The 17,397-nt window shown below is 43.2% G+C and overlaps 1 protein-coding gene across 1 annotated transcript in view; it reads left to right on the top strand.

The window, feature by feature from the left end:
* The window catches only part of PDK1 (pyruvate dehydrogenase kinase 1), a 199,759-nt gene that overhangs the window by 74,438 nt on the left and 107,924 nt on the right, over positions 1–17,397 (top strand). The window contains exon 4 of the mRNA XM_078681562.1: positions 14,889–15,073. Coding sequence (XP_078537688.1) covers positions 14,889–15,073 — 185 coding nt within the window. The remainder of the gene's footprint in view (positions 1–14,888; positions 15,074–17,397) is intronic.

The following is a 17,397-nucleotide window of genomic DNA, read 5'->3' as shown; positions in this document are numbered from 1 at the left end:
ACATTTCGGGATTCCAGCATTCTGCCAAACTGGAGCCAACAACTTGCATATTCCCTTCGAACTTATGTGGGCCATTCCATGAGCCATTGTAACCACTGGGAGCACATACGCATCCGGCAACAGCCATCGCTGGTGTTCTGACAACTCAACCCAACAACCTGTTGAATCCAACATACCTGTAGTTTCTCTCCAAACACTGACTTCTTTCTCAGTCGCTTCAGCCTGAATCATTTTCACACTTTCTATTGTGTCTTCACACATTCCACCAGCCATAACCCAATTAGCTGGGCCTGCAACATACATACGGCTCATCATGTCTTTCGCCGTTTCCTTCGCAACTTCATCCGCAAACGCATTCCCTCGACCAACATCGTCCACAACTTTCTTATGCGCACTACACTTCACAATTGCAATCTGCTTCGGGAGAGTGAGAGATTCCAAAAGTTCATTCACCAACTGCCCATGCTGTATTTTGGTTCCGTGCGAAGTAGGGAACCCACGCTCTCTCCACAAACGCCCAAAACTATGGGCAACTCCAAACGCGTACTGGCTGTCGGTGTAAACATTCACTCGCTTTCCTTCTGACAACACACACGCTCTAGTCAATGCGATTAATTCTGCTGCTTGCGCAGAATTCTGTGGTATGCGTGCTGTCTCAACAACTGTATGTAAAGTTGTAATAGCATACGCTGCAGTCGTTTCACCATTCGGAAGCTTAAAACACGAACCATCCACCCATAGGGTACCATCAACATTCGTAAGGGGAGTATCCCTTAGGTCAACTCTAGCTTTCGTTTCTTCCTCTGTACGAAGAAAACAATCATGCTTTTCTTGAGGATCCGTCTCTGTAGAGATCGGTAACAACGTGGCTGGATTCAGCACATTACATCGTTTGATGTGAACATGGCTAGCCAACAGTGTCAGCTCGTAACCTGAAAGACGTGCACTAGTAAGGTGCTGTGTCTTAGTCCTGTTTAATAAGGTATCCACTGCATGTGGGACCATTACAATCAACGTATTGTCCAATACCAAACCAGCAGACTGTCGGATAGAAACAGCCGCTGCAGCTGTAGCTCTCAGACAACTCGGCAACGCCTTAGCAACTGGGTCTAACGTAGAGGAGAAATACGCGCATGGACGTTGCTTGTCCCCAAACGTCTGTGTCAACACTGACAACGCACAACCTTCTCTCTCGTGCACGTACAACGTGAAAGGCTTACTATAGTCTGGAGTACCCAACACAGGAGCCGAACACAATGCATCACATAGTTCAGAAAAACTTTTCTGACATTTGTCAGACCAAGGAAGAGGATGCGGAGTATCTTTCAGAGTCAATGCTAACAAAGGTTTCGCCAACAGTGAAAAATTGGGGATCCACTGTCTACAATACGATGTAATACCTAAAAAGGCACGCACTTCTCTCTGTGTGGATGGTACATTCATTTGCACAATCGCTTGAATTCGTTCTGGGGTCAATCTCCTTCCCTCCTTCGACAAGAGATGACCTAAGTAGGTCACTTCTTGGCGACAATACTGTAACTTTGAAGGTGACACTTTATGATGAAGGTCAGACAAATACCGCAACAAAGAAACAGTAGCCTCTTTACAAATCTGTTCATCATCAGCAGTAACCAACAAGTCATCAACGTACTGAATAAGAGTAGCACCAACAGGTAATACAAAACCATCAAGCTGAGTTTTCAACGCCTGACTATAGATGGAGGGACTTTCACAATAACCTTGGGGAGCTCTCTTAAACCGGAAGCTTCGGCCTCCTAATGAGAAGCCAAAAATATCCCTGCTCTCCTCAGCAATAGGAATACTGAAGAAAGCATTCTTCAAATCGATGACAGAAAACCAAGCTGCCGAAGCAGGAATCAAAGTCAACAAAGCAGTGATATCAGGTACCACAGGAAACTGTGGCACGACTATCTTGTTTACCTCTCGAAGGTCAATCACAAACCGATACACAGGTGGCTGAGAAGCATCAGTACGTTTAAGGATAGGCAAAACAGGACTGTTACAAACATTACCTCTCGTTTCCTCAACTACACCCTTCTCAACCAGATCATAAACAATCGCTAAAAGAGCTCTCTCACCATCACTCGAGATCTTGTATTGGGGAATACGAGGTAGCCTAGCATTCGATTTAAGTGTGACAACATAAGGTGGAATTTGCAAAAGACCAACATCATTTGGACCTGTAGCCCAAAGTGTATCAGGAAGCGAACGTAATTCCAGTGGCAAACAATCCTTAGACAAATACATTGGAGAAATCACTTTCCTACCAAGGGTAAGTTGTACTCCTGAAGGAGAACAATGTAATGTCGCATACAATCTTTTCAGCAAGTCCAAACCCAACAGGTTCTCACCACAACCAGTCGTTAAAATAAGTGGAGCTTCCAATTCACAAGGGCCAATCGAAAGGGACAAAGGACTAGAAACCGGATTACGAACTGGGGCGCCTGAAAATCCTACTGAAACATTGGTCAAGCCAGACAAAGGTGCGCCAGGAAGTTTAGAGTGCATAATAGAACTCTTCATCGCACCAGTATCCAAAAGAAAAGGTTCTACCACACCTGATGTATTCAGTTCAACATAAGGTCCACTCTGGTCTACTGGAACTGACACTACTCCCTCACTTTGTCCTTGGCTGTCCTAGTTATCATTATAACCAGAACTCTCACCTTCGACATAGTAATCCTCAACATAATACTGGGCAGACTGACCACTCGGAACATTCTGTCTGTCAAAATAATTCGCAGAATTCTGTAGGGAAGAGGAACGCTCAGTCTGAGAGATCACACCACGTCCCCTACCCCTAGGAGCTTGCTGAAAACTACCACGACCTCTTTGACCAGATACACCATTCGCACGCTGTAACAAAGCCGGGCAACTATTCTTGTAATGACCTTCCTCTCTGCAATAAGCACACTGATTAGGGCCAGGAAAGAATCGCTGTACATAAGGCTCGGGCTTCTGTAACAGTCTCTGAAATTGTGGAGGTTGCTGAAACTGAGGCTGATTCTGACAAGGCGGATAAGCTTGCTGCAAAAGAACTTTTGTCTTTAACTCTTTAGTTTTTTTCTCCACTTTATCCTTCTCATCTTTATCCCTATTCTCGTAATATTGTGCAGTAGCCAATATCTGGGCCGAAGAAGAGACAGCCCATGAACTCTCAGAGTCCTTTAACTTATTAGAAAGTTCAGGAAGCAAATTAAAGACAAATGTATCCACAAACAACCTTTGACCACCCTCCGTACTCATATCCTGACCACTATGATCAATAAACGTCTCTTCAAACCTAGTGAAGAAATCAGATACACTCTCGTCTTTCTTCTGCTTACATGCTGCTAACTTATCCCAATTCACTCGTAAAGCGGGCATCATTGTTTTCATCAAATTAATAATTCTACCTGGTAATTCTGAAACTAGAGGTTCAGGTTTAGCACCTCCCTCCTGTCTACCATCTGCAGCAACAATATTCGCCCAGGTATCACCTAATTCAGCAGCATGATTCTCATGACGAATCTTCGCCCACAAGGGTTGAGGGACTACATTACCCATCAACATATCGATGTCAGCTAAATTCATAATACACGCTTCAACTGTCTGGGACAACTCCTTGTAATAACCAGCAGGATTCTTACGAGGGTCAGGTAAGGTCTGCTTAAGAGCCAAGACCTCTGCTCTCTTCCAAGGGACATGTACCCATACTCGCTGAAAATGAGCCGGAGCGGCAACAATACCCTGATTTACATTAGCCTGAACTGCTTCTTTCCATACTGGAGGACCTTCTCTCATAGGGTACTGTTTCACTTTCCTCCTAACAGAGGAATCAGGTTCATACAATGTCTGAGGCGGAAGTCTAGATCTGAAAGCAAGTATTGTCTCTACGGCATCTGTAACATCAGATTCCACTATCATCCCTCTGGCAAAATCTGACTGAACATCGAGCACATCCTGCGGAATCGGACCCAACTCATTATCTTCCCATTCCTGACGCAGAAAAGTACACATTACATCAAAAACATACCGTTGCTTAGGCGGTTCCCACTGAAAGAAAACATCCATAACTGCTGGCAAATTATACCTCGAAGCATTTAAAATCCACATACGAGCCAACAAATCCAACACTGTCCGTTCTTCAGAACTAGGAAGCTGACTACGACTCTGCTTACGTTCCGAAACAGGGGTCATATTCAGTGACCCAAACAATGGTGACAACAAATTAGAAACAGTCTCTGTCATTCGTTTTCGAACAGAAGGAGAAGAAGCAGACATAAGAACAGGAGAATAAGTATTCTGAGGCAAGGAAGGTGTAGGGACAAGAACAGTAGAAATCGAAGATGCAGAAGCAGAAGGCAAAGGAGTTTGAGGCAAAGCTGATAACAAGACTGGCGACCCTAGAATGGGTTGCGCAGGAGGAGGCAAAACCATCTGTGGAGCACCGGGTGGCTGAACAACAGCAGGAGGTTGAACAACAAAGGGTGGAACAACCGGGGGTAATTGAGGCGCAGTAGCACCCTGCACATAGGGAGGAGGCAATCTCAGTAAATGAGAGATCAAAGGATCTTTTTCAGGGTCTTCCATCACTTTCGGAGGAGAAGACGGCAAGGCCGGATAACATTTATCTATGGCCATGCAACGCTGTCTATCTAAGACTTCACTCGCACGCTCTTCTCCATCTTCCTTAAACTGTCTAGCAGCTTGTAGTACTGACATATTTTTATCTTTCCTATCTCTCTTTGCTTGCTTAATTTCTCTCTGTTTGGCTTCCTTACGCCAAAGGCGGAAAGAGTCAAACATTGCCGGCCGGGCTTTCTTCTTAAATAGCGTAATTTCTAGATTGTCTAAAATCTCTGTTTCAAAACTACCATGCGGGGGCCATTGTAAAACACCATCTTTTTTAGTGTAGCGGACCCATACTTCATTATAAGTAATAGGGCCTACTCCATGTTTTGAGTACGATTCATAAGTCGGAGTTCCAACCGGAGGTATCGGACATGAATCCTCCAATCGGGAATCCCTTTTACTACCACAAACAAACCAATTACCAATTTTACCAAAACTAGGCATCTTGCTCACTAGTCTGGTTTCAAACTTCAAAGGGAATCCAAAAAAAGATATACTTTGTAAATATACAAGCCCTTCGGCTTTGGATACTGCAGCAGCCAAATCAAAAACAATCAAATCAAAACCAAGGAACCAGACAAAGTCGTGGGAGCGACCCACTTATACTTAACTAAATATCTGTCACGCCACCAGAAGACCGTCTATCGTCTCGCTTTACAGACATCAATCGGAGGGTCCAAGACAAGGCGACAGTCAGGGCAGCAGTCCTTCGCAGCCGTTGGAAAGCGGGAAGCCTCGCAGAAAAGTCCTTTGGTCCACGCCGACATGCAGGGGTCGATAAAGTGGGGGCCCTCCTCCAGAATTTCCTCACGTGGCTCCTCGCAAACTTCGGGCTTGGACCGGTACCACTGAAGTCGGCCCCATGTTGGGCGCCAACTGAAGAACCGGGTTTTCAAGTACCCAGCGGCGTCAGGGACACGCCCAGAGTCCTCTAGGTTCCCTTGCCTTGGTGTACAGAGACACGGAATACTTCTTGGTGGCGTCAGAGATTACATTTATTAGCTGCAGCTAGTAGCAGAAATCCCAGTAATACAGCACGATGTACAGCTCAAGAAACTGCTCAATTTTACTAAGGCGAGACATCCCTATTTATACACAAAAAGGTACATTTAAAATGCACACCCTGCACCAAAATTCAACCAATAGAAAGTACATGACATCACACAGCATCATACAGTAAAGCTCAATTTACAGTGTCCCAACCCACAAGTTAATATTTAGGCATATCTAAAATATTAATCTAACCTTTAATTGAAAGCGTAACCCATGAAATGAAGGAAAAAATAAAGAAAAGTAGTTTCAGATAATGTGCAAGATTAACAAAGACGTAAAGAAATTTAAAAGTTAACAAATGTCTTGAATAGTGATTGGAAAAAGTAAATAACGATCTTGCAGGGAAATTGGCTTGGCAGGGTCAATTCCTATGTAAAAGGCCAGCTTCTAAAATTAACTCAAGCGCACAAAGAAATCCCTGGTTAATGTGTATATGTGATTCGACTGTTTGGCTCACAAACTAACTTCTGAAGCCTACATAAAAAGTAACACTAGATGGCAGTCACGACACATAGCAAAAACCCAAGTTTCAGAAAAGAAAGTCTTTGAGGAAAGAATACATTTAGATGTTGTTTAAGATAACACATACGCAAGGAAACTTAATGGTTAACAAGGTCCTAATCAGTAATTGAAAAACTTAGACAACCATCAGCTAGGGAAATTAGTTTTACAGAAAGGTCAATTCCAGGTGAAAAGGGTTACTCTCTGCAGTTCATTCAGAGACAGAGAAACCCAAATTAATATATGCACGAAAAGCCACTTGTTCGCTGGGCCCACAGCACTGGCCTACGTAAGGGCAAGATTAAAATGCAGACAGGTTTGAGAATTTCAGAACCACACTAGCAGGCTACCTTGAGCCGAAATAATTGGACGTCCTGGTACTGGGGTTGTCTGGTTATGTATCTTATGGAGTAGATATAAGGTTGGAGTGATAGGATGCTCTGTTCTTAAAAAACTATACTCATACTTTCAATTAGACTCTCCGTCTTCCACTTCGATAGTTCTTTAAAAAATCTGATCCTTGACTTTCAATAAGATGGGAAAGGCTACCTGCTTGTAGCAATTTACATCATTCAATTGTTTTTTAGCCTCTTCAAGGTACGCATCACGAGGCCAAAGAACAATGTTCCCGCCTTTGTCTGCTTTATTGATTATAATAGTCTTTTCTTTATTGAGTTTATCCATTAGGCAGGAATATTGTTGCTCCCTGTACTGACCTTTTTTATTCATAGAAATGCATTTTTTATGAATACTGTTGCAGAATTATATGTATCTCTATGCTCCATCGCATAGCCCATTCCTACTTGTGCACTAAGGTTATATTGAGCTGTTATGTTGGTACTAGTTGATTCAATGCCCATTAGATTCCCAATGTTAGACTAATGTTCTGATTTGTTACCTTTGCCTCAAATTGTAAAGCGCACTGATATCCTTCGGGATCAAGTTCGCGCTATATAAAACTTTATAAATAAATAAATAAGTCACCAAGGTCTGGCCAGCTTTACAGTAAGCCACCCAATAGCAGCTGTTAGAGTGACAGTTGAAGCACAGAGCATGGAACGTACCGCAGTCAACGTTCTAAGGGGATTTAATGGGAAAAAAATACACTGGAATGTGCCAATCAGAAATAGGCTAAGAAAACATAATACACATAGAATGATAATTAAAGCAAAGTACAGAAGGGGAGCTATGGAATTTGTGTGCTTTTCAAAGGTTATTTCTAGTGAGTTCACCTTATACCTCCTTTTATTTATGATTTAGGGGTGCTTGTGTTTCCAGACAATGCTTGTGAGTAAGGGTAAATCTAGAGACCTACCTCAATTTCCTCTTCTTTCTTTGAGACTAAAATGTTTATATGTTGTAGTCCTTAATCTCCATTTAAAAGTAAAATAGGTGAGTCTACAAACCTTGGTCTCTGAGTCTTTGTCAATGGTTTGAATGAATTGTTTATTATCCCACGACTCCTCCCTGTTAATAATTTAATATCTTACATATGACACATCTTTCATGCTGTACAAAGTTTAATCTGACAATGTATTTGTCTGTTTCCTTTAAGAGCATGATGAGTCCAGGTATTTGCACCTGGTAAATGTGATCCCCGTTGTATTGCACGGGTTTTGCAGGTTGTCATACCAAGGACGGATTTTCACATATAGTAACCTCAACATTTGATCTCCTCTAACAGTAGGTTCCGGATGATACACTATAAATACTTACATCGCTTATATTATACGCTAGCGAGACTGCACAAGTTGCATCTCCAGGAAAATGATCGCTGTGACCGCTGTGGGGAGGAAGGGGCTGATTTCCGTCATCTGGCCTGGGACTGCCCGCTTATACAGCGTTATTGGGGAGAAGTGCTTGGTACACTAGACATCATGACTGGCTTACACGTACCCACCAATCCACTCACTGCCCTACTGGGTTATACCGAGCCTATTGCTGCTAAAATGCGGAAGTACACCTCCATGGCGCTATTACTCGCCAAAAGGAAAATCGCGTGCAAATGGGGGAGGGGGAGTGCGCCGAAATTGAAGGACTGGCTCCAAGACTTAATATATTGCCAGGAGCGATTACACACTTATGCAGAACTTTAACCCCCCTCGGCACGCCCAAGAGACATATGGGGCCCGCTGCAAACTTATTAATTGGAACACGCTTCAGATCATGACGCACAAACCTCGTAATGAATGTCACCCACCCCCTGCTGGTCTCCCCCAATCGCACATCCACTTCTCTCGCACTAACCGAGATGGGGCGAGGACTGTCATATATTCATGGACTGACACATCTTATCACGGCTACAACTGTTTTTCTCCCTTGCTATTACAAATGACATACCTGTGAAATTGGATATTATCCTTTACCAGGTGCTCTAGTTGTATGTTAACGTTATCATTCATGTATGTGAACGCCAGAATAACTGTGCCTCCATAATCCACCACACTCCTCTAACGCGGCCGGCCCGAAGGTATTGTAGGCGGCTTGCTGTGTACTCCCCTACCCCCCAAACACAAAAAGAAACCTATCCGACTTATATGCTAACTTATTGCTATGCCGGCCGAGAAGCGGTTGTAGGCAGTAAGCGCTGATGTATAACGTTTGTTGACCTTTAATAAAGGTTTTTGAACAAAAAAAATAGTAACATCAACATTTTTCATATTTCTCTTAGAGTTGACTTCTTATATTTTGCTGCTTGTCAGTACGCAGATGCTCAGTTTTTCGATGTATTTCTGCCCAATTACTGGTTTCAGAAGTCCTCTCTGTCTTTTCAAAATTACCAGCTCTGTTTTTGAATTTTGTCAGTGATTCACCAGAAGGGCATGTTAATACTCACTGAACACATATTGATGATTCCGGTTTATTATACTTGGATTTTGTTCAGTTAGTCCTAAGACGCATTGTAGCGTCCTACCTCAGCCCAGGTACTTATAATATGATCACACCACACATAGAGCTCAGTATTAGATGTCTTTATTCATTAGTGTGTTACTGTGAACTGAACATTCTACATCATGAGTTCTGTGACCTGCGCACTTACGTCACTGTTCTAAGGAGTCTGTCAGGAGCCAAAAGGGTCCCATCATCTTTAACACACAAGACACTACATCTCCCCCTTTGGTAGCTAAAAGTACCAATACTACATATATATACATTACAACTCTTCAATAATTTGTTTTGGTGATCGAATCGATCGCCCAGATCTGGTCATGTCAGGCTGAGGAAATGCCGGAGAAGGGTCCATGGCTGGCATTGGTGACTAAGACATTGGTGCAGTCATTGGGCTCTCTGCACTGTCAGGGGGACATGTCTCACTCCTGACATCTGGAGTTGGCGAATGTCAAGGCAGGTGATTGAAATGCGAATAATCTCACGTAATGCACTTTTACAGGATGATGAGCAGGCACCCTGTGTCCATTACTGATCGCAACCTTCAGTGGGGTCAGCATCAAAAGGAGCATCAAACTTGCGTTTCTGTTTCTGCCTGGTCTCCGAAACTTAGTGTTTTATATCGAAACAAACCAACATGAGTCAAAAAGGTAGTAATGTACTTGCAATTCTCTACCAGTTCGAGATTGTGATGTCCTTTGTTCAAACCAAGGTGAGAAAAGACTTTAGCTCCATTCAGCTATGTAATCATGTCAGCAATGTGCGGACCTGGATGTCATTCTCTTTCAATCACCTTGTTGGCTTGGCGCATATCAACGCAGATGTGAGCAGCTCCTCTACTATTCTTTTTCGGCACTACCACCATGGGTGATACCCATGGCGTCGGACCAGTGGATCACTCAATGATGTCATACTTTAATAAGGTATCCAGATCTTTCTCAACAGCCTCTTGTAAATGGAATGAAATTAGACAATGTCAGTGAGCAACAGCACGAATGTCCTCGTTTATGTGAAGTTGCACTTTCAAGGCCTTAAATCTTCCTAATCCATTAAACAAAGATGGAAACTGATTCACTGTCTCATGATAGGCGTTTACATTGTAATTTATAGCAATCAGCCCCATGTCAGCGGCAGTACTGAAACTGAGTAAACATGCGCTGGATGAAGTGCCTGGTAGGCTATGAATTGGAGCTTGTACTTTCGTATCCCTAATGCTTCACAGTGGCTATGAATGAACCTTAACTTTGCAGTGAAGTCAAAGCAGCCCATGTGTACTCTTTGTTTTTGAAAGGTGTTAAACCGGGATTGGAGACAGTTCATTGTACTTCTGCACTGGCATAATGTTTAACTGCCTAGGATAAAATGTATACGCAAACAAATGATGGACGGAATGCTGAATAAATCATACATTCACCCCAAGTCAAGAGATCTGGGTTAAATCCATCATTCTTTTGCTCACCATGCCACCCCAATTTAGACCCAGCCATATGCAAATCAGTCTTGACACTGTGCCTCGTGGGAACAGTCCAGACCGAACTGCCAAGACAAGTCCTCCCTGGACCGGAAACAAGCATCCTGGGACTGGTTTCTGGGTATTACCCTTCATCAGACAGGCTAGCTTGAATCCAGCAGCACAGAGAGCAAGGGACCCACGTCTGGGCATACCCATCCCACTTAGGGTGAAAAGTGCTACGCAAACAAATGATGGACGAAATGCTGAATAAATCATCCATTCACCCCCAGTCAAGAGATCTGGGTTACATCCATCTGAAAGCCCGAAACCGGTCCTAGGATGCTTGTTTCCAGTAGAGGGAGGACATGACCTGACAGTTCAGGCTGGACTGTTTCCATTGGGCGCAGGGTCAAGACTGATTTGCATATGGCTGCGTCCAAACTGGAATGGCATGGTGAGCAAAAAAAACGATGGATTTCGGTCCAGATCTCTGTACTGGGGTGAATGCATGACATTGTTCTGCATTCTGTCCATCAATTGTTCTTTTTTCATTAGGATAAAAGGTATGGCACACTCATTTACTTTCAGTATGATCTTTGGACAGTGTCCAAATACATTTTATACTTTCTAGCTTTGACCAACATTCTTCCTTGCAAGAACTTACCCTGCAAACGCATATCGTCTAAAAGTTAACATTGAAATTGGACTCCCATCTTCCTCACTGTCACTCGGCAATGACAGTGACAAACTTATAGACAAAGAATTTGATGACAATCTACAATGTTCAGTTTCTACTTGCCTCAGCTGATGTTGCTGATTGGCCTTGTGGGTGTGCATACAACTTCTCGTCTGGAACTTTCTGGTATCCATTTTGTTTTCTTGATGTGACGCACTTGATCTTTCCCGTTTTTTGCAGACTGTTACAAAATAGTTCTCTTTACTGCAGTCTTTGCACACCTGTCCAGTGGCGGGACATCTACCCTTATTTGGAAAGGAAACACACCATCTCTTGACTTCAGAAACATTACTTTATAGCCTTCTAACTTTTCACGCTCAGGGCCGATTCATTTTGGGCCGTTCCGGCCTCCTTGTTAGCTGCCTGTCTTTCAGCTATCTCCTCTGCTCTGGCAGCCATGAGTACTCACTCCAAGTTAAGTGTCTCTTTAGGCATTTGTCTTCTGAAGGAGTCTGACAGACAACTATCTATTACTCTGAGATGCATAACCTCTTCATCGTTAAACTTATTGAACTTGCAATGCTTTATGAGCGAGTCAAGTTTTTCTACAAACTCATCCATCGTTTCACCGGCTGTCCGCCTTTCTTGACTGAAAATGTACCTTTCATAGTTGGCATTGGATTGAACTTGGTACTTAATGTTTCTTTGATTTGAGGGTATGTCACCTCAATGGTGGTATATTTTTTTTATCACTTATTTTTCTCTTGTCATTTGCTTCTTTCAGCGCATCAATGAAATCATCAAAAATTTCCATCTAGGCAGCCCATCTATCACTAATACTTTGCCTTTTGGCAGTGTCAAAGTGAAGCAGTGGTTTTAGGAATGCTGCAGCATCATAACCTGCGGAATGTCTGCTACTGGAAGCAGAGCTTGCTGTGCCGGCAATGACATTTGGGTCATTGCGCCCGCTCTCTGGTTGTATGGTGCTGTCTTCTTCTTTGGCGGTGACTAGCAGCTTTGTTTTTTGCATGAGTTCTTCACCCTTCTCACCTCTTTGCATTGTATCTGGTTTCTACTGCCTTTAGCATTTCTTTGCGTTCACCTGCTTCTACTCACAGCGGTCTCTTGCACCTGGCAGTCGCTGTTTACTTTTCTTTCTCTGTCTCCAAAGTAAGAGGATTTATGTGACAATTTTGCCAGGAACTAGGAAAGAAAATGTTTTTTTCTAGCACACAACAGAATTTAAAGGTCTGTAAATAAACTGCAAATATTTCAGAATTAGGACAGCCCAAATAAAGCAATTTTTTGTAATTCAGAAGTGTGGTGGAAACAAATATTTTAATATGATCAAAACAAATCAGTAGACTAGATGATGCCATTATTGTTTGTGCCCTGAATAGATTTATGAAAATGTGGGATCTGTAATGGCAGTGCGCTACCACATCATGCATACTTCACTCTACAGCACTCCACGCCACTTCACTCTACACTTTGCCACTCCACTCTACGTCACACCACTCCATTCTATGCCACTAAGTGCCACTCCATTCTAGGCCACCCTACTCTACGACTCTATTCTACTGTACACCACTCCACAACACCATTCTACGAAACTCCTCTCTTCGACACTTTATTCCACTCTACACCTCTCCACTCTATGACCGTCCATGAAACTCCCCTCTTTGCCACTTCAGTATATGACACTCCACTGTCCTTTAAGCCACTTACGTTTAGCCATGCTGAGCTGCAGCCACCCAGGTGTACAACATGGCTAAAACACATTGGCAAAGTCAATAGCTCTTACATAGGCGAGACCTATTGGCTTTAACAACGCTTTTTCCTCCTTGGGGCTTCAACTAAGGCCACCTTATTTTCAATCACTGCCATTTTGGTCTCCGCGCCCTTCTTGTTGGTACATAGCCCTTCTATCTTTCTCTCAATTGTTGCTACAGCTGCATCTGCTTTTCCAGAATTCTTCATGAGAATGTTAAAGAAAGGCATCTGTTACCTCTGAAAGCAGAACCCTCTGTTTATGATGTAACTGCATTGTACCAAAAGCCCTCCCAGGCTGTGGACACAGATTTGAAAAATGTAGCTCCCACTGTTCTATTCCCAAATAGTGACGTTTTTACTCTACCTTAGCATACTGCTTTGGTGTAAGTTCTGGGTCGTCACAGGAGTGGAAAGTCAAGGTCCAGTTTTCCACATAGTGCATCAAGCCACTGACTAGTTTGGTGGGTCAAGAATTCATGCCGTTGGTAAAAGGCACCTTTATCTCTGCAGATCCTGAGTTCTCTAGCTTACACTGCTACTCTGTCATAGGTTGTAATGCTGTACATGCAAAAGATTCCTGTAGAGATCCTCTTGTCGCATTCCCCTCATGACTAGCATAGACCACCTCTCTCTTCCACCTGTGAAACTGCCCTAAATGGAAACCAGATACCACTCTTGCCCTTTAGCAGAGACTGTGTGTTACCATGTGCACACCATCTTGTAAGTGTGGGTATGACTGCTGAGCATTAGGTGAGCAGATTTATCTTTAAAAAAAAACACATTTTGGTTTATTAACATTAAGTTGTACAATTCTAGCATCGACTTACATATATATCAGTATGCATTTATACAGTATAAAGCACTTCAGTTGACATCATCGTTAGAGTACATAATACGTTTACAGTTCTCAAGTCCACATATCCAGGTTTCACTTTTGGTTACCTGCTCTCTGCAAGGGTACTGCATCCGCGCTCAAAAGCCCTCCGATACAGAGAGATCAACCAGAAGGTGGTTGAGCTTTGTGGGATGCTCGCATGAGTGTAGCCATCTTACTCCATCATACTTTACGGTCTCCTCTCCCTTGTGCTTCATAAAAACATCTGCCATATTATTACTAATCTTCTCCCAGAGAAGGCTCCCACTGCTCACTCTTTCCATCATCATCCAGGATGTTTAGAACCAATACTGAGATCCATAACCAAGCAGAGTGACTAGAGGCAGACATAATGAATTTTGGTCCTACGAATGGGTGTTTAACCAGTACGACTTTCTTCCTGTGTGTGTGACCTGCAGTCTGGTCTCTATAGACCCAGTTTAGTCATTTGTTCATGAATTTAGGTTCTTACATTCAGTATTTTATCATTGACCCCAAGCTTGGACAACTTAAAGTGTGAGCTAAGAACCACACAGCCATTTTAAGCAGTCGGTTAATGATGTAATAGCAATACGTATTGTGCAGTCAACTGCTATTGTTTTTTTAAATGTTTCAACCCCACTAGTATTTATGGAGTCATTAGCACATTCACCTGTCTTAACACAGTGATGAACAGCATTTTTGTATATTTAAACAAAAGTGCCAGATCCAAAGATTCTGGCCTGGTGCTTGCTTTGAAAGGAAAAACATCTGGAGTGATTTAGTTCTGAAAAAAGACGTGAGATGGATTTTGAATGTTTGAGGTAAGTCTTGTTGCCAGCATTGGTAAGTGAGAAACTGCATCTTCAACTAGCTGGCACTGCAAGATGGTTAATGCGTAGTTTGAGATGTGCAGTAATCTTGATACCAACTGGACAACAGAAGGTACAAATGAAACCAAAGATCATTTATTTGTCACAGTTAAGAAAACCGGCTTTCATTTGTTGATTACTTATTCTAATTATTTAGAGAACTGATCACTTGTGTAATTTCAGGTTTACAGATACAGTGATAACGATCAGGAATCGACATAATGATGTTATTCCTACAATGGCTCAAGGTGTGGTGGAATACAAGGACAGGTTTGGCGTAGACCCTGTGACGTCACAGAATGTGCAATACTTTTTAGACCGATTTTACATGAGTCGCATATCAATTAGAATGCTACTGAACCAACACAGTAAGTATCTTTGAAAATTGAAAAGTCAGAGAGAAAACACAATGTTTAAAAAAAAAAATTGAATTGCAATTCTTGTTTTTGTATGTAAAGCTTCTATAATTGCTAGAGGATAATCAAGCAAAATTGTAAATGTGAATGTTTTCAAGCTTTAGGTAAGTTGTGCTGGATTTAACGTTTGCCTTCTCATATAATTGAGGGTATTACCCTCTACAACAACCAAGCATCCTATGGCCGGTTTCAGGGTATCACCCCTCATTAGCCGGAAACAAGTATCCAGTCCCAGGACTTTTTTGTGATGTGCTATGTGCTGGGGTGACGTGGCAAGCAAAATAACGATGGATCAAACAAAGATCTGTGACTCGGATGAGGGTTTGAAAAGTTTCAGCACTTCATCCATCATTTTATTTGGTAATGTTGCTATGTGTGCCCTAAATGGCTAAGTATATGTGCAGATGTGGGTCCCTTGCTCCCTAAGCCGCTGGATTCAAGGTAGCCTGGCTGATGAGGGGTGATATCCCGAATCCAGTCCCAGGATTCTTGTTTCAAGTCCAGTGATGGCCTGACTTGGCAGTTTGGGCTGTACTGTTCCTCTGGGGAGCAGGGTCAAGACTGATTTGCTTATGGCTGGGACCGAACAGGGGTGAGGTGGCGAGCAAAATAACGATGGATTAAACCCACATCTGTGAGTGTTTGAAAAGTTTTAACACTCCTTCCATCATTTTATTTTGTTTTCTTGGTATAACCAAATCTAAACGTAGCTTCACTTTATTTCAATATCTATCTATCTGTCTGTCTGTCTCTATCAATCTATCTCTAGCTATCTTGCTAGCTAGATATCTAGATATCCATAGATATAGCCTTAACGCCCCACATGTATACTTACTCGAGAATGTAATGGCAGGTCAATGTAATACTATCTACTTCAAATGGCCTCGTATCGCCCTCCGTCGATGCTGATCATCGAGTACGAGATTCTCTGGAAATTACTGGTGAATAGGTTGGTCACGGCTGTCGCTCTCCTGGTCCATGAGGACCAGAATGGTTTTATACCCAGGAGAAATAATGGCCTGAACTTACGTCGACTACTCGTATTTATGGAGTGGGCGAGGCGTGGATGTCCTGGATAGCATCCTTGGACATTGAAAAGGCGTTCGATACACTGAGTTGGAGTTATCTGTGGGCGGTGTTATCCTTTTTTGACATCGGCCTCTATTTCTTACGATGGATACGGCTGCTGTACAACAAACCACAGGCCAGGGTGAAGACGGGTGGCACTTTCTCCTCACTTTATATGATCACGCGAGGCACGCTCCAGGACTGACCCTTGTCGCCAATACTTTTGCCTTGGCCATGGAGCCACTGGCATGTAGGCTACAACAAGGGGTCATGAAATGGGGCCTGCATGTGGACCATCGTTGCCACATAGTGTCACTGTATGCGGATGACGAATTAATTTACTTGCCCGGCCGTACCGAGGTACTGCAACAGATAATGGATCTCTTAGACGAGCATGCACGGATCTCCGGACTACGGGTCAATTGGTCTAAATCGGTGGTGTTCCTAATGACGTCTATGTCACCGGCCCAGAGTCAGGCTGCACCGAACATGCCGCTGAAATGGGCGTTTAACACTTTTAGATACTTGGGGGTCCAGATCTATCTTTCAGGGACGGACATTATAGATAGCAACCTGGGGCGTGCCATTACTAGGGCCCGATTGACTCCTCCGTTCTGGTTGGGCCTCCCTCTGTCCCCCATGTGGCGATGCTCAGGTGGGGGAGGGGGCATTCTCGCTGATAGGGGCCAATCTTTGGAATCGGCTTCCTATCCCAATTTCCACTCTGGAAACACATTCTTCATTCCGTAAAGAGTTGAAGACCTGGCTTTTCACCTGTTCTAACTGTCACCTGCCTTCATCTTTTAGCTCTGCAACTTTTAACATCTGGTACATTCATCTCTGTCCGCAGCGCCTTGATGCCCCTGGGTTAAGTCCGCGCTTTATAAGTCTTATATTCATTCATTCATTCATGCTGGTCCTTCCATGTTTACTATATTTCTTCTACATAATCCCCTACCGCCTGCCACGGAAAGTCTTTCGGGATCTGGAGTCTTTTTTTAGTCTCCCTAATATGGGGGAACTCTAGGGCCAGGTTTGCTCTCCATAAATTATATCTGCCACTGTCGGATGGTGGCCTAGGTGCTCTGAATTACGAGTGCTACTACGCTGCAGCACAAATGCAATGGCCAATGAGATGGCTAGCTAAGAGTAACTTTACTGAGTTGGTCACAGCGGCCATATCTTGGGACCACCCGGTACTACTGGAG

The sequence above is a fragment of the Lissotriton helveticus genome, chromosome 3_1 (genome assembly GCF_964261635.1).
Source record: "Lissotriton helveticus chromosome 3_1, aLisHel1.1, whole genome shotgun sequence".
NCBI lineage: Eukaryota > Metazoa > Chordata > Amphibia > Caudata > Salamandridae > Lissotriton > Lissotriton helveticus.
Note: the sequence above shows the minus strand (reverse complement) of the source record. Positions and strands in the feature narration are given on the sequence as shown.